The 16,666-nt window shown below is 50.6% G+C and overlaps 2 protein-coding genes and 1 non-coding gene across 4 annotated transcripts; all 3 read right to left on the minus strand.

Annotated features, from left to right (window-relative positions):
- Positions 1–686: 686 nt before the first annotated feature.
- On the minus strand, positions 687–15,406 carry PTPN6 (protein tyrosine phosphatase non-receptor type 6). Of its 2 annotated transcripts, none has more exons than XM_066341099.1 (15): positions 14,151–15,406; positions 8,983–9,105; positions 8,485–8,679; positions 6,230–6,449; positions 5,353–5,469; positions 5,085–5,201; positions 4,597–4,693; positions 4,122–4,201; positions 3,881–4,030; positions 3,642–3,773; positions 3,220–3,374; positions 2,855–2,922; positions 2,325–2,476; positions 1,540–1,637; positions 687–1,413 (listed from the first exon to the last, which is right to left on the minus strand). In XM_066341099.1, the coding sequence occupies exons 1-15, from the start codon at positions 14,162–14,164 to the stop codon at positions 1,305–1,307; spliced, it is 1,827 nt and encodes a 608-aa protein (XP_066197196.1). In that variant the 5' UTR covers positions 14,165–15,406; the 3' UTR covers positions 687–1,304. The 2 variants fall into 2 exon arrangements, with proteins under 2 accessions (XP_066197196.1, XP_066197197.1); XM_066341100.1 differs by lacking the exon at positions 14,151–15,406 and adding an exon at positions 9,372–10,098.
- A 98-nt stretch (positions 15,407–15,504) lies between these two features.
- C2H12orf57 (chromosome 2 C12orf57 homolog) lies at positions 15,505–16,336 on the minus strand. The gene is made up of 3 exons (XM_066341105.1): positions 16,185–16,336; positions 15,902–16,078; positions 15,505–15,821 (listed from the first exon to the last, which is right to left on the minus strand). Exons 1-3 carry the CDS (start codon positions 16,240–16,242, stop codon positions 15,673–15,675), a joined length of 384 nt encoding a protein of 127 aa, XP_066197202.1. The 5' UTR covers positions 16,243–16,336; the 3' UTR covers positions 15,505–15,672.
- A 26-nt stretch (positions 16,337–16,362) lies between these two features.
- LOC136358298 (U7 small nuclear RNA) lies at positions 16,363–16,423 on the minus strand. Its single transcript, XR_010743059.1, has one exon. It is a non-coding gene; the product is annotated as a U7 small nuclear RNA (small nuclear RNA).
- Positions 16,424–16,666: the final 243 nt, after the last annotated feature.

The raw sequence follows: 16,666 nt of genomic DNA on the forward strand, positions 1-16,666 counted from the left end.
TGAAACACAGTATATGTCCCTCCACCCATTTTTACTTCTGCCCCTTATTTCCCTCACTGCCCGTTCCCTGTTTCTTCCTCTAGTGGCAATGGAATGGCAGAGCCAGCTAGCTGGGAAATGCACACACAGGCTTGTGGGCTCACAGGCTAAGGGAAGCTGAAGTCCAGCACATGGAAAGAGGGTCTGCTCACAAAGTGTCTTCTGTCTTCCAAATGCTTCCAGCCAACTTTCTTGCCGTATCAAATGACAGCAAGGAATGTCCTTCCTCCCATGTATTGTGTATAAATTGTGGTGGGAAGCAGGGTTCTGGAAGCCTTTGGATCAGGCTGCTGCTGGAAGCAGCACAGTTATCAGCATGAGGTCAGAGAAGCTGTGACTTTGTCTGTTCACATACTGAAAAGCCACAAGTAAAATTTAGATGCAAAAGCTGTGTCTGAGTTTGTCACACCTGACTTCTTGTGCTCAGACTTCCCTGATGACCACCAACACTTGAGCCTCACAGCAAGGACACCATAATTGGTCACACCATAATTGGTCACAACTTCTGTTCAGAAGCCTGAAAGCAACAGGAAATCATGAAAACTAAGCAGGAGCCATTCTTGTAAGTTTTTGCAAGTCTGCAGGTGAAAGCAGGAGTACAGCTAATACTCAGAGAAATTAAGAGAAAAAAGCCTTTTGGCACCTGGTAGTCAAACAAATACAAGTTTATTTACAAACAAAGAAGAAAACATGGCCATCACATCAAATTCTGGTGTATTTACAGCAGCCAGGTGAAGGATGAGATTGCAAAAGGATAAGAGAGGCAGAAGGTTGGTATTAAGAAAAGAGGAAATCTATTGAATTGCAAAGGAGCTGAACTGAAACAGGCCAAAACCTCCATACCGGAAAAGCTGAGGCTTCAGGGAACACAAACAGGCTAAACTCACAGCAGTGGGCAGAGATGTAGCTCCTCGGATGACCTTCCTTAGCTCTTCCCTCAGAATTCCACTGAGGCTGACACAGCAATGGTGAGTTTGGGCCTCAGTGCTCAGGGAGCAAGGAAAGGAGGGGCGTGACCTTTTCCTGCTAATGGATGATGAGGGGGCAGTGAGAGACTTTGCTCCCCTGCACAGGCAAGGGGCTGTGGAATCGGTCAGCTGAGCTGGAAAACGCTCTGGTTCACAGCACTGAAAGCTGGCACGGGAGACAAGGGGAAGGCTTTGTTCCAGTCCAAGAGCAAGGAATGCGAGACAGGCCAGCTGGGATGTGAGCTCCAGTCCTGCAGCCCAGGTTCAAACCCCCACAGGGCTACCTGCAATGTATGATTACTTTTTCTTTAGTGAGCTTTTTAGCTTCTTCTCTGAGGAGCGTTGCTTCCGCACCTTGTCCTCCTTTTTGCCCAAGTTCTCATACACTGTTGACTCCTCTTTCTGCCTGTAAGACCAGGGAAAAAGTGAGGAAGAGGAAAAAGCCAGTCAAGCCAGCAGGCAGACTTGCCAGAGGCAGGCACACTTGCCAGAGGCAGGCAGAGCTAGGCCTCTGCTTTAGGTGAGCTCTTACTTGGAGGGTTTTCGTGAAACCTTGGGGTGTGCATTCCTCACTGCAGGAGGATAGGCAATGTTCCCATACTCACACTCATTTGGCTTGCCTTTCTGAGACTGCAGGAGAGAAAAAACAGGCTTAGAAGCGTGTGGTCTGGGAGAGTTTTGCTGTTAAACCCCACTGTGTGCCCGGATCTTAGTGGAAGTTGGTGGATTGCTGAAGTGCCTGAGCTTAGCACAGTCATCCACTGCCAGAGGTGAGCAGCAGTGGCAAATACAGCCTAATACAGGAGGCAACTGTGGCAACAAATCTCTGGAGGCACTAGAACACCTGAAAGTGCCAAATTTCAGCTAAAGAATATTAAAACAGCAGGATCTATAGCATGCTGCCAGACACTACAAGGAGACAGAAAAGACACCACTTATCAAATAGCAGGAAAAGATCTAGCAGCTGCAAAACTGGGATGTGAAAGACAAAGAGGAAAGAAGATGAAAGGAAAGTCTTTGCTTGTCCTAAACTAAGTTTGTAACAAAACAGCACTTGGTGATGTTATTCAGAACATAGTTGAAGTAACTGCATTAAAATTTAACTGCTGTCTAGCAGTTACTTGAGCTGCTAATAAACTTCTCCCCTGAATTTAAAAGTCTTAGAAGAGAGGAACAGGGACACAGATCTTACTGCACCATTGTAGTCTGTGTAGGTCTCAGTGTTAGTTTAAATCTTGTGAAACAGAGCACTTGGGCTCAGAGCCAGCACCATGCAGGGCTTAGGCTCACAGGGCAGTAGAACCCCTTTTTTCTCACCTGGATAACTTCCAGCTTTTTCTTGGTTGCTTCTATGAACTGGCAGATGGCCATGTAGATGAACTTGTACTGGGCCTCTGTCTGCACCATCCCAGATCGCTGGGCCCTCACCATCTGGATGGTCTTCTGGATGTCAATGTCACAGTCCAGCCCTAACAAGGAGCACCAGAAAAGCTTACAGGCATGTTCACTGCCCTTCTCCCTGTTCTCTACCAAAAGCAGCCACAGCACAGGACAGTCAAGAAGTTTCCACCTTCTTCCATACTCTTTATTCCTGTATGGACCTCCTATCTCTCCCCCTGCTCAGTATCTTTCAAGTCTGGCCTTGGAGGAACAGCCAAAGCTTAGGGAAGGCTGAAGCCATAAGAAGTGGATATGGTACAGAGATCCAGCAGAACAATTTTCTTAGGGCCATGGCAGAATCTTCTCCCACTGATACCTGATAGTTTTCATCCCTTCTCAGCTGAACTTAAAAGCAAAGCCTTACTGGGTAGTCCAGTTAATTTTGAGATCGTTTGGGATCCTCTTACCCTTGGTGGAGATTGTTTCCACTATCATATCAATGACGATGATAGTGCCAGTGCGGCCAATCCCAGCGCTGCAAGGAGAGGACAAGCAGAGGTCAGAGCAAGACAGCTCCTGAAACAAAATGCAGCTGCTTCTGGGGAAACTTGTGGCTCTTGCAGCAGCTGTTCAGCAATGCCACGAAAGAGTCACGGGTTCAACAGGTAGAAAGTTTGGTGTGGGGGCATCAAAGAGGAAAAGCAAATATTGGCCCTGGCATATGCTTCACACACAAGTCTTGGAGTACAGCTGGAAGCAGCAGGACAGACTTTCTGTATCTCACCCTAGGTAAGGGATGGAAGCTGCTTCCAACCCCAGCCTCTGTACCAACCTGCAGTGTACCAGAATAGGCCCTGCGTTGGGGATGCTCTCTTGCTTCTGGTTTATCTGGTCGAGGAAGCTGAGGACTCCTCCTGGCTCACTGGGCACACCATGGTCAGGCCAGCTCAGGTACTGGTAGTGCCAGATCTCCCGCACAGCCTTGCTCTGAGAATAGCAAAGCACTCCACTGGTAAAACTGCAACCCAGCCCTGTCCCTGGCCTCTGTCCCAGGGAGAGGTGAGTCTGAAGCCAGAGAGGATCTCTGTCTCCTGCACACTTCTTGGTGATTCCAGCCCAAACCAGGTGGGAACAGCAGCCCCAGGAATGATAAAACAGCAGCATCATCACAGCACCCAGCAGTTCTCAGGTTTAGGTGTATGGTGGCTGTTAGACCCAGGGGTTGGATGGCAGCCCTTGGTCAGACACACTCACGTTATCCTTTGGGCACACGCAGAGGTGCCGGAGTTTGTATTCCAGTGCATCGTGCTCCGAAGTGTTCTGCACAAGGTAGGGACCGTACTCCTTCGTGCTGCCCAGCTCTGGCCAGTAAGGCACACATTTGCTCTGTGTGGGCAGAGAGGGCAGGGTGAGGATGGGCAGAAGGCAGGAGAGAGAGAAAAAGCAGAGCAATGGTTAAAAGTGAAAAGATACGCTTCCAGACTGCGACTTACCCGGCCTTTTTCTACCTCCCGTGTTGTCATCACAATAATGCGCGTGTTCTCCTGCCACACCATTTGCCACAAGTCATTGACTGTGGCATCCAGGCAGCCCTGGCTGGCAATGTAGGTCTTGGTGCACTCATCTGGGCTGATCAGGGTGTTCTGAGTGTGGATAGGGGAGGGTCAGGAGGGCTGCAGGTGCAGGCAGGCCTTCCTCTGCTTTGGGCACACAGCCCTCTTTCAGGAATCTCACCTTGACATAGTTGGCATTGATGTAGTCAGATCCAGGTATATTTGGATCCCTTCCCTGGAGGATGACTCTGGAGTGATCAACTGGGGGTGCAGTGAAAGAATGAACAGTGCAATGAGATACTCCAAGCACAGGCACACAGAGCTCCTTCACTGCCAGGTGCCACCTCCGTCATGGTTCCCAGTGCATCCCCTGTATCCTCAGCTTCCCCTCTCTGGGTTCAGACCAACCTCACTCTGTCCTCCCATCTCTGCTTCTGTGATGGACCACAGAAGCTAATGAATCTGATGCAACCCTCCTTCCTTTAAGGACTGGAAAAGACTGTGACCTCCCCCATCAGCTCTTAAATCCTCAGTGCCATATGCCTTGCAACCTGCTCTGGATGACAGAGTGGGCTGAGGCAGGGGATGGCTCAGACAACTCTTCATTGCCTGTCTCTGTCCATTTGTTTTTTTGTAGTTGGAGAAGCAAGACTCACATGGCAATATGTTCTTGTATCGGTTCTTGCTCTTATTTTCAGGTCTCTGGCCCTCATGACGGTCAAACAGGTGCTTGGCTTCCTGTTTTTGCAGGCTCTGAGAAGAAAGAATAGTCATGGCAAGGTCACAATGTGTGACAGGGGAGGTGGGCACTAGGAGGCACAGTGGTGGCTCTGATGACACATGGGCATGCTGTGGGTAGGAGAGAAGTGAAAACCAAACCTAGACTTAAGAAGTCTAGGTTAAGAGTTACTGTCTTGGTGACTCACTCTCCCAATTTTAAAAAAGCATGTTTCTACCTCATTGGATTCACTTAAAGATGAGACTCATTTCCCAGGGGAACTGGTTCCAAATAGAGACTCCTTTCAGAAATAAATTGACAAGACACACCAGAAATTTGTGTAGAGGAAGAAAATGAGGATGGAGAATGAGGTAGTGCATGCAGAATTCCCAAAAAGCCAAATAACACCCCTCAGCAATTTCTTACATCAAATTCCTCCCAGAATCCAGCCTTGGATGTCTCCTCAGACAGACTTGTCTTCTTGTTGAGTTCCTGCACTCTGTTCTCAATGTCGGCAGCATTCACCCTCGTAGCATAGTAGGGCTGGGGATGGGAAAACACAATAGGTGAAAGAGTGAGAGAGCAAAGTGTCCTCTGTGCACTGTGGAAAAAAGAAGGAAAAGGACATAAAGCAGAAACAAACAGCAAATCAGTCCCTCCAAAGGGCCCCTAAAAACCAGGAAATTTGACTTACCTGCTTCAGGTACACAAAGGAACCAGACATCTCCTCAATTCCAATCTTCTTGAAGTGCTCCACCAGATCTGCCAAGCTGTCAAACATCTCAGCACCTCCAACTGTGTAGCGTCCGTTCTAAACGGAAGAAGAATGTGTAATGTCTCACTCATAATATTCATAACAGGATCATGGAATTGTTTGGATTGGAAGGTATCATAAAAGGCAGCTAATTCCAAACCCCCTGCCATGGGCAGGGACATCTTCCACTTGACTGGATTGCCCAGAGCCCCTCCAGCCTCGCCTCAAACACTTATAGGAATGGGCCATCCACAGTATCTCTGGGAAACCTGTGCCAGTGCCTCACCAACCTCATAGTAAGTATTTTTTCCTAATATCCCATCTAAACCTCCCCTCTTTCAGTTTGAAGGCATTCCTCCTTGCTCTATCACTCCAGGCCCTTGTAAAAAGTCCCTCTCCAGCTTTCTCATGAGCCTCCTTTAGGTGCTACTGGAAGGTGCTGTAAGATCTCCCCAGAGCTTTCTCCAGGCTGCACAGCCCCCACTCTCTCCACATGTCCCATAGACAAAGCTGATGACATTCAGGAAAAAGGCAATGCTGGAGTGCAGGTCCATAGGCACCACCCTGCACCATCTAGGAAAGCATTTCCTCTGGGAAGTCAGAGAAGTTTGCCCTGAGCACATGAATTCATGGCACAGTGCTCTCAGTGGATCAAAACCCAGAGAACGTGTCTTGCCGTCCAATCTCATTTAAGGTCAGTTGCATTCTCTCCTTGGAATTTCCACATTCCACATGAAAGAAATAGGAGAAATTGGGATGGCCATTTTGGTAACATCCATCAGACCACTGCCTCTCCTCCTGCCCTCCCACTGCTCACCTCACACATGATCTTGATGTGTGTGACTTTGAGCCGGGTCCCAGAGGCACCGGTTGCCCCAGCTGGAGCATCAGACCCAGGTTTAGGCTGGTCAGTGAGGACAGACAAGACAAAGTCCCCAGGTTTGCTGAGGCTCTCCCGCACCAAGAAGGTCCAAGGGGTAGCTTTGGCCTGCAGCAGTGACTCAGCTGCAGGGCCTGACAGATGCCCATGGTACCACCTAAGAAAGAACAAGAGAGGGTCAGAAAAGAGATGGAGATGCAGGAAGTAGATGCCCTTGAGTTGATGAGTGAAGAACAGCAACACTGGGGAAGGATGAGGGAGGAAGAAAGGAAGGAGGAGACAAAGAGGAAGGAATGAGAAAGGGAAGGAGGAGCAGGGTCTTGGGAAAAGCAGAGACAGAAGGTGGAGAGCTGGCTAGAAGAGAAAAGTGCAAGGGGTGCAGTGGAGATGGAAGGGACCTACAGAGAAGAAGGTGGGTACCAGAGGACACAGTGGGAAAGACAAGTGTGATCCATTGTGTGACACACACATAGGCACAGGTTAAGTGATACTTTCTGCCTGGAACACCAGTTGGGAGAGCGTAGTCTGTGCGTTTCAGCACCTCACAGCATTATTTGTTTTGTTGCCGTACTGCTGCAAGGGGCTCTGGAAACTCAAACACCAGGGGAACAAAAATAAGCCCCCACTGAGTCAGAAACTCTCCCATCAGGTTTAGCAGCACCCAGGTGGTTGTGTTGGGATCAGATCCATTGAAGAACCATTCCAGCAACTCCTCTTTCTGAAACTCAGTCACATTGTCACTCAAAGGATAATTCCCATTCTCTGGACACATCACACTGCAGCAATCAGCCTGGCCACAGGAGTGAGCACCAGGAGCTGATCCATGTGCACATTCCTGTCCTCAATGCAAACACTCAGCAGCTCCTTCTCTCCTAGCACAAGGTCAGGAGCATCTCCATTTGACCAAGGTGTTCCCTGCCTTGCCATGGGGATGTGGAAACAGATTTACTTCCCATGGAGAAGCTAACAGGGAAGGACTGGCGTGGTACTGGAGAACTTCACATTTTTAGGGGGCTATTTGTTCCCAAGAACTGAGATGGAGTTCATGAGGCCACAGCGCAGTCACAAAAGCAGCTGGGGTATTCATTCATTCTCCCCTACATCTGGTCAGAGCAGGGGGTTCACACAGTTCCTGGCCTCAGCAAGTAACTTTTGTTGACCCTCACCTCACGCACTGCAAGAAGCAGCTGGTGACTCTCAGTGCACAGCTGTCATTAATTTCTGAACCTCCTCTCAGAGAATTGTTCGGCCACCATGTGCTCGGATGCCACCTTGGGATCGGTTGGCACCTCCTACCCATCAAAGAGGTCTCCCAGCCTCCCCTCCACAGGTAGGATGGAGTTAATGGGTTCCATTCTTCCCTCCCCCAGCAAAGCCCAGCTCTTCAAAGCCACGTGATGGAAAATCACTTGGGGAGAGAGTGAGAGGAGCTTTCGTAAGAGCTCGAGGGGGGGAGGGGGTAAGTTTCCAACCGCAGAAGGAAGGGAGGAAACTGCAGGGCCAAGATGCAATGGCCTTGACTGGAGAGGACAGCCATCAGCAGACCTGCCCCCTCTGCAGCTTGACCCCATTGTAGAGCAAGCCTGGGTCTACCCTGATGTTTCGGCCCAGGGCATCTCTGCTCCCTGCCTCCAGGTGCCCAAGGAGGACCTGTGCAAGGACTTGTCTACCCCAGTGCAGGGCATGACAGCTCCCCTGAGCTGCATCAAAGGGCAAAACACAAGGGCAAAACCACCTGATTTGATTTAGGAACTTGGCGTCAGAGACACATGCAAAGCGGGGACAGGAAGGAGACTAAGCAGGCCAGGAATAGCAGGGGAACAAGGTCCTGCTCTCAGCTACGTGAGTCACCCAGGCCTAGAATAACCAAGGAGGTTTGGAGCAAGACTGAGGGCTTCCACACAACATGGCCCTCCACAGACCACTGCAGACCCACAGTGGACACCACAGCCTTTGCTTTCAGAAACAGTATATAAATAGCAGTGGCAACCGGAAACCAGAAGTAAAAATAGAGCCCTATCAGGTCTGCTGTGATGGATCAAGGTATGCGCAGCTATTCCATGAACACATAGGAAGTTAAGAAAGACAGGAGACACTTTTTGCAGGATTTGCTCTGAGGACGCAGGCAGGACAGAAAAGAGGCCATGAAACATCTCATCACAGACACAGCAGCTGCCTTGCTGTCCCTGTACCTCTCTGTCGTGGGGTCAGAACAGTTGAGCGGGTATCGCAAGTCAATGATGGTTCCATCTTTGTCCTGCAGTGAGCCCTGTTGCTGTGTGTAGTACTCCACGAGTTCTGACAAGGTGGCAAACTTCTCCCCTCCATACAGGTCATAGAAATCCCCAGTATTCTGGATGCGGATGTGGGTCACCTGATCACCAACCCTGTGGAATAAAGCACAGGTTGGTCCAATGAGATGGTTGGGAAAGGGACAGAAAAGTGTCCTCCACTACCTCCCAGCATGGAACCAGAGCACACCATCCCCCTGAATGGAGATGACTGGAAAGAGAAGCTCCTTGGGCAACTTGAAGGAGGCTCTAGAAGATGATGGGAAGTTGAGGTTGTTTTATAACTTTAACTCAAAGGAATAGAGACAGGATGAAGAAGATGCCACAGGACATGTAAGGATCTAGGCAACCTGTGTATAGAATACTGCAAAGACAGAAGCTGGGGTCCAAGTTACTTACCGGACTGAAAGAGAAAAATCCCCCTGATTCTTCCGACTGGGTCTGGCCAGGAAGCTCCCATGGACACCTCGTCCCTTCAGCAAGGCTTCAGCTTCCAGCCCACTCAGGTCACGGTGAAACCACCTAGCAGAGAAAATAAAGGCAAGACCAAGTCAATAAAAAAGGCCAAGCACTATTGTGGAGATTTGTAGGATGAAGAATGGTCCTTGGTCAGCATCCCTAAGTTTTTTAGGTGAAAACCAGCAGCAGTGTCCCTTCCTGCTCAATGCCTCCCCCAGCCTATGGATAGTTCCCATTAGAGATAGAGCTTCCAGGGCCATCTCTGCCCTGATCCATCCTACTTCCCTGGTCCCATTACTTACACACACAGACCTCTCAGACCCTCTTACCTCACCATTGTGGAGGGAGAAAGAAGAGGCGGCCAAGTGGCTGCCACCAAAGCAACCCAAAAAACAGAGAGGAAAAATCGGTTTGCGCTGGAAAGGAAAGGGAAGCCGGAGGTCTGTGCCGGGGCACTCAATGCCAAACTCTTCCTGCGCCTCTTGGGAGCTGGCCATGTATCTCTCCTGGAGTCTACTGTCAGTCCATTCAGACCCTCTCCATCCACCTTCTCCTGGATAGGTGCCTTGATCTCTGGCCCGCTGTGCAGTGCTGCTGGGCACAGGCAGGTGTGAGCCCGTACGCAGCGGGGCCCGCGCGGCCCCAGGAACAGGAAGCGCTCTGAGCCATCCACTCCGCAGCCCCAAGCTACTTTGCATACACTTCTGCTTCTCCTTTTGCGTCTTTCCTCCCCATAGCCCCTATTATTTTTGGGTCTCTGTCTTTAGCACACAAGGGCTAACTCTTTGCATGCATCTTGGGTTCTGGTCGTGTTCACCAAACTCAGTTCTGCAGGTCCTCTGTTCCCCTTTTTCTCTAAAAGGCCAGTGAACAACATAAATTATCCCAAATGTCCTACATGCTCTGTACAGGCACAAGGGGGAATCTGTGTGAACCCAGAGCTGCAGGCTTCAACATCCAGGCTAGTGCTCTGAGCATAGCAGTGCCTGCCTGAAACCAGCCTGCCATGGGATGGGACTGACACAGGCAGCGGTAGCTCAAAAGGGAAGGGAGAGGGTGGTGAAGCTGCCCAGGAAGGCAGCAGAGACCAGGACAAACAGCCACTACCTACAGGGAGCCCACACAGCTCTCAATCCAGCCCACTCGCAGACAATCCGGAGGGAGCTGAACTGAAGACCTTCAAAACCCCAGCACATCATACTGAGGCCAGGACAACCTAGATAACCAGGTACACAAAGAAGGAAAACCATTCCAGTCACCCAGCTGCTTCCAGATATGGCCCATGACCGTCCTGCACACAACACTGGTTTCAAGGTCTGCAGGTCTAGTGAAGGAATGGGAGCTAAGCAGTGGCCTAAGAGTGCAATCCAGCTGGCATAGGAGCCTGACTTTTCCCTGGGGCAATCTCAGCTACCCTGTGTGGTGTGGGCAGCAGCAACAGCAAGAGCCTTGCTCATTTCAAGTAGCAACAGCTGCAGACTTCCCCACACACCATGAGACTGGGAAATCCTGCAAAAAGATGAACAGGCTGCTAGCTAAGACCTAGACAAAAACTCGTGGCCAAGACAGAAACCAGCAACAAAGGGAAGTACGGGAGAGACGAGTGGGAAGCTGAACTTCATTGCTAGAAAGGCAACCCAGGCACCTACAACAGCTTCCTTAGAAACGCTTCTGGTTTCATGCACATGGTGAGCTGGGGTGCGGTGAGCCACAGGCAGCCAGAGGTACTGACTTAGAACTGTTATTAAAACCCAAGGAGATTTTAAATGCACAGGACCAACTCAAGGGAAGAACTGCACAAAGTTGCAGAAGTGGTGCCTGAAAGATGGCACCTAAATCAGTCTAGCAGGAACAGGAAAAAAGTGCTGTTTATAGCTAAGGGAGAAAAAGCAGGAACTTCCAGGGAGAAGTCCCAAAAAATAATTCCTGATATCAAAAGAATATGAGAGTATGCTGAGTCAATACGAAGTCAAGGCAGAAGAAAACCAAAACTTAGGCACCCCTACACCTTACACTGACTGAAGGAGAAAATCTGTCTGAAGAACTGAACATTAGCTGGACACAAGCGAACAGGGAAAGAATAAGGTAACAAAGAGCCCAGACCAGAATAACAAAGGGTGGGAGAGCACTTATCCCATGTAACTCAGTATCCTCCAGAAGGACAAGCCACAGTGTGCAGTGAAATCTCTTGACAGTATTTTTGTGGACACAAATCCCGTATCACATAATTTACAGATGAGCGTATGCTTCTCCCTACTTTCATTTTAGGAAAAGAGTGGATGCGTACAGCTGCCCTGGTGCCTTTGATCTGAGCCATCTAATTAAAAACTACCAGTAAGGGACGGAAATGTCACTATAGCGAAACCATCAGTTGGGATCTTCGAGGTCACTCTCCCAAGTGGCTGCAGCATGGAACAGCTGAGCCATTAAATATAATAAGACTATAATTGAGCCACTAAAACAGTTTTTTAATATAATTAAGAGGTCAAGAGATTTCAGCAAAGAGACTACTCCTACACTGTTTGGCTTTCAGCAGAACACAGGTGTTAGAACCTCATCTTGTAAATCCCTCGTGGAACCAGGCCACAGCTAGCACAGTAACAAATTTACAGCAGAAGATAAACGAAATAGCTAATTAAAAGACACACATCTGGATTGCTGCAAGAAAAAAAGGCCCTAGAAACTGGAAAGGATCCAGCATAATGCCACTAATGCAGTGAAGAGCCTGAAGTATAGTAGAGAGCAAGCTGGGTTTATTCAGCTTGAAGAAAAGATGTTTAAGGAGGGATTTAACACTTGTCTAAAAGTGACACTGCCTAAAAGGGGCCGTGGGGGTTTAGAGATGATGAGTCATGTTCTTTTTTGTGGGACACAACAAAAGGAAAAGAGGCAACAGGCATCACTTGCAGCAAGGGAGATTCTGATTAGGTATCAGGAAAAACTGCACACACGTGCTCCCCACCAAGATAGGGCTCAGCACTTGCCACAGGTCCCCAGAGCAGCTGAGGAACCTCCACCCTGGCAGGTGTCAGGACTCACCAGAATAAGGCCCTGAGCCACCTGAGCTAGTTTTGGGGTGAGCTCTGCTGTGAGCAGGGGCTGGGACTAGGCAATCCAAAGGTCACAATGGTTGTGAAAGGAAAAGCAGAGAGAAAAATTATATAGAGAGTTTCTTTTGCCCTTGTGTCCCTAAGCCTCTATTAGCAGCTACCTGTAGCCAACTGTCAAATGCATAACAAATTTTTCATCCTTTGAGACGAAAGAGTACCATTGCTCAGTTAGAGAAACAACCCCTCCTTTGACTCACTTATAACTTGCTCCCTGCCTCTCTTAACACCTGGTTGCTGTAAAGAAAGGAAAATCAGTGGGTAATTCCTGTTTCTCTCCTCCCTGCTCCAAGCCGCTTGTGGTAACAGACCTGAAACATCCATACCCACCCTCAACTCTTCGCCAAGCTGAAGACTCCGGCCCTACAAAGGGGTTATTTTTGTACAGAACTATTTTACACCTCTGACCATCTTTGCTGTCCCTCTCTGAGATATTTCCAATTCTGGCATCTTGATTTGGAGATAAGAGTGAAGGTGGGCATAGAACTGTGGTGAGTCATGGACAGGGATGATTTCTGATGTTCACCACAACCAAGCATTAAGCTAACAACTGCATGGACTCCTATAATCAAAGTCTCACTCCAGAGAGGTTACAGTTAGTTCACAGCCATTGTTTTATATGCAATTTTTAAATTATTTTTCTGTATGAGCATTGTTTTACATAAGCCTTTTCATCTGCTGTTCTGCTGCCCACTCATTCACCGCCATTAGGTCTTTCTGAAATTATTCACAAGTCAACTCCCACTCTATTATCCTGAATAACTTTCTACCATCATCCAATTTTCTCACCTCACCAAACTGTATTTCGAGGTCACTTGGGAATGTACTGAAATCCATGTATTTCAGATTAGGCCCCTGTGATCTGACCACTGATGACTTCCCTTTGCTGTAAAAATGGGATGTTAATTCCTACCTTCCGTTTACTATTCTTTAATAATTCTTTACTCAAGAAAACCTTGATATAGTTATATATATATTTAGTGCCACAATTTCAGCCTTATTTAATGACTTTGATGAGAAAAATCTTGTCAAATTTTTCAAATCCAAGCAAATTGTACTGGCCAGACCTGCCTTATCCACAAGATTGCTAAGTCTCAAAACCCTCCAATTTTACAGGACTGTATTTGCCTTTACAAAAGCAGATGCTGGCGCTTTCTTTAGCAGCACATTCATTGCTTTCACCATTATACTGTGTACCCTCTTGCTCAGATAACAACTTTATCATTCCATGCTTCCCTCATGTTTGGGCGGAGATAATCTGGAGCCTTTTTTGAGAATAAGCATTGCATTTGTTACTTCTAAATCTCAGAACTGAAGTGATTTCAGACAGGAGGTTTTGCTGTTCTCTACAGAACTCTGTTGTAGCTCAGTCATTAGTGCAGAGTGAAGGCTGCCTGGGACTGGGCAGATGGACCATCTTCCTGTGACCTGCCAAGGCCACGTGCTCTCCATCAGGCCATGGGGCTCCAGGATAGTGCTGGACCACTGTGATTGCCCAATTCTTACCAGAGAATAATGCCAGAGTGAATCCCATTTCCTGACATCCTGCCATGGCAGTCTCCAGAGCAGGGTGCCCGTTCAGACTGACTGTGAGGATTGTACATCCTTGCTCTTTGTTCCATAAAGGGCCTGAAAGACTGCAGCAAATAAAGGAATAACCAGGATTTAAACGGCCAGGCAGCTGACATCTCCCTCTGCAAAACCATTCAGAGATGCTGCAGCTGCAGGGTGGCAGAGGAACTGCAGTGGACTGGGCATCACAAACCCTGCTTGCTCGTAATCAAAGTGAGAAGGAGCAAGAGTAACAATGTAAAGCACAGCGAGCTCCAATCCTCTGGCTACCCCTACCAGACGGTAGGCCCTCTGGATACCTCTAACAGGCAGCTCCTATTAGAAAGTGAGGGGCTTTCCCTTCTGTGCCTGATTCCTACTGCTGATATTTTTATTTTTCTCACCAACAACTGTTGTTTTCTTGTCCTAACTAGCATTCACAGCACTCACCCACGGGATGGCATCAGGGTCTTGTCTCTCAGATCCCCACTGATGGAGGACTGACAGGAGCTGGTGGAGGAAGTACCACAGCCCTCAACCAAGGGGGTCCTACTAAAGAAAATAAAGCAATATTGGAATTACCAAGAAAGGACCTCGAGACAGATTTGGGAGAGAGATCAAAGACCCTGACAGAGGAGAGGCGGTCTGGCACCCTCCCGGCAGGGCTGGATGCTCATGGCGGTGAGCGCCGGGGTGCTTGGAGCAGCAGCTGGCAGCGCTTGCGGGTGCAGCACCTCCCGCGACTCACCTGAGCCTGATGCGCACAGGCGAAGCCCCGAACTCCGCCCGCTCCCAGGCGCACTAAGGAGAAGGTAGCTCCAGGTCAGGCAAACCTCAGGCCTCAAGCCGAGGGCTTAATTTTCACCATTTGCAAAGCACTTCCTGGACTGGAGTTAATGAATAATCAGAGGGGTGGGGGAAGGACGAGGCCAAGCTCGGAGAGGTAGATGGAGACGGAAGGGACCGACTGCTCTTCCTGCCTTCCATCCTCTGAGCTCACGCCCTCGCTGGCTGCATTCCTGCCCGGTTTGTAACTGAGAGCACACAACGCAGCTCTCTCATACCTGGCTTGCAGCTCCCTGCTCGCCCAGGCCTGGCTCCTTCACTCTCAGCCCTTTCCCCACTCGGTCGCCAAAGACCTCAAGTCTTTCAAGGACAACAGGGAAAAAGGGCAGCAGGCTACAAGCAGACATACCTGATTGTGCCTCTAAATCACACTGGAAAGAAATCATTGCAAAGGAGCATGGCTGCACTACTTGATCCTTCTGCAGTCCAAAAAAACCCGTGAGATAAACATTTTATGTTGTTTATGTTGTTCTAATCCAGGCTGCAGCCAAATGGGGCGAGCCCAGTCCTCCCACGTTTGGCCGCTCCCGGCTGCATCTCTCTGCTGCTTTTTTCACTAAGGATAATGTGCTGGATTGCACATTCAAACACGAAACAAGGCAGCCATAGGCACTGGGGGCAGGCGTAAATTAGCACTGACCCTGCTGGGGACAGGGCCCTCAATGGCATTTACAGTTCTTGCTGAACAGCACTAGATTGTGTTGAGGGACACATTTCCTATGATGCTTCAGACAGCACATCTGAGAATGCTGGCCCTTGTAAAGTGCTTACCACCCGTCTCTCTGATATCAGATCCTAGGGCTTCACACTGAGGTTCTGCACAAACCTTTTTGCAGAACATGGTACACAGTGGGCCTCCCAAAACAGCATCACAAGTGTCATGCAGAGAGCACTGCTGTACCTGCCTCCGCACCAGGGAGCAGCACTGCTGAGCTCACGGCCATTCATAAAACACGGGCACTTTCAACACACGTTTTATTCACGAGCAGACACATGAGCGAGCACGAAGCATCCCATTCCTTCCAGGTCCGCGTCTCCCTAGTACAAGTGCCCCATTCCAAGGGCTGACAGGACCCGCAGCTTCGGAGGAGGGCACCAGCCGGAGCACCGGGAGATCTCCGCGGGCTCAGGAGGCAGCAACTCCGCCGGTGCCGGCCCCGTGCGGCGGCAGCGTCATGGGCGGCAGGAACATGGCCTTGAGCTTGCCCGACATGCTGGCGATCTCCGGGTCCTGGGACTCGTAGGACTTGATCAGCCGGGCGAACTTGAGGACGCCTGCAAGGAAAGGGGGTGGGCGGGACGCCCCGCTGCCCCGGCGGGCCCGGAGCATCCCGCCCGGCGGGGCAACAACCCACCTTCGCCGTCGCTGCTGAACCCGTAGGCCTTGATCACGTCCTGCTGGATCTGGGTGGCCACGGGCAGGAGGAACTGCAGCATCTTGCCCATGTCGTTGCAGGCGTTGTCCCGAGCCTCCTCCATGCGCTGCGCGTTCTCGGGCGCCCCGAACGCCTTGATCACCTCCGCCAGCACCGCTGCGGGATACGGGCACTCAGCCGCCCGCCGGCCGCCCGCATCCAGCGACCCGACACGGGCACTCCGCCGCCGGCCCGACGGGGAGCCGGACCCTCCCGCACTCACCCTTCGCCTGCTCCGCGCTCAGCGCCGGCGGCACCGGGGGCTGCGCGGAGGCCGCCATGGGGCACGGCGGAGCGACCGCGGCTCGGGCGCCGCACTGACGGGCAGCAGCGGCAGCCGGGCCCGGCCCCAGCGCGCCTGCGCCGCCCCGCCCCGCTCTGCCATTGCACCGGCGCCTGGGAGCGGCTTCCCGCGAGGGCGGGAAACCTGCTGGACAAATTCTAAAAGAGCTGAAATCACTGCCGCCACTTCCGCCCGTGAGAGGGCCCCCTCCGGGCCGACCCACCCCGAGGTGACGGCGAGGGCTGCTCTTTCCTCACAGAGCCTACCCTGCGGGTCCCCGATCCGAGGCCGCCCGCCCGCCCCGCTCCACACCGACACCGGCGGTCTCCACGGCCTCCGAACCGGCCCTGCCGTGCCGATCCGACTGTATGCAAATTTGTCGCTTCCTATTGGTCCGCGGCGCGCACGCCCCGCCCCTCCCG

This window comes from Sylvia atricapilla, chromosome 2, assembly GCF_009819655.1.
Source record: "Sylvia atricapilla isolate bSylAtr1 chromosome 2, bSylAtr1.pri, whole genome shotgun sequence".
Lineage (NCBI taxonomy): Eukaryota > Metazoa > Chordata > Aves > Passeriformes > Sylviidae > Sylvia > Sylvia atricapilla.

What these genes read in the sequence shown, in the direction of transcription:
- PTPN6 (XM_066341099.1), bottom strand. An exon ending in TCTGACCCCACGACAGAGAG is followed by an intron (nt 6,450 to 8,484) that starts GTACAGGGACAG and finishes GTTCTTTCTTAG; the next exon opens with GTGGTACCATGGGCATCTGT. An exon ending in GATTCTGGGAGGAATTTGAT is followed by an intron (nt 4,694 to 5,084) that starts GTAAGAAATTGC and finishes CTTTCTTCTCAG; the next exon opens with AGCCTGCAAAAACAGGAAGC.
- C2H12orf57 (XM_066341105.1), bottom strand. Translation starts at nt 16,242, where the DNA reads ATGGCGGCCTCCGCGCAGCCCCCGGTGCCGCCGGCGCTGAGCGCGGAG. An exon ending in GAGCGCGGAGCAGGCGAAGG is followed by an intron (nt 16,079 to 16,184) that starts GTGAGTGCGGGA and finishes CGTATCCCGCAG; the next exon opens with CGGTGCTGGCGGAGGTGATC. An exon ending in GTTCAGCAGCGACGGCGAAG is followed by an intron (nt 15,822 to 15,901) that starts GTGGGTTGTTGC and finishes CTTTCCTTGCAG; the next exon opens with GCGTCCTCAAGTTCGCCCGG.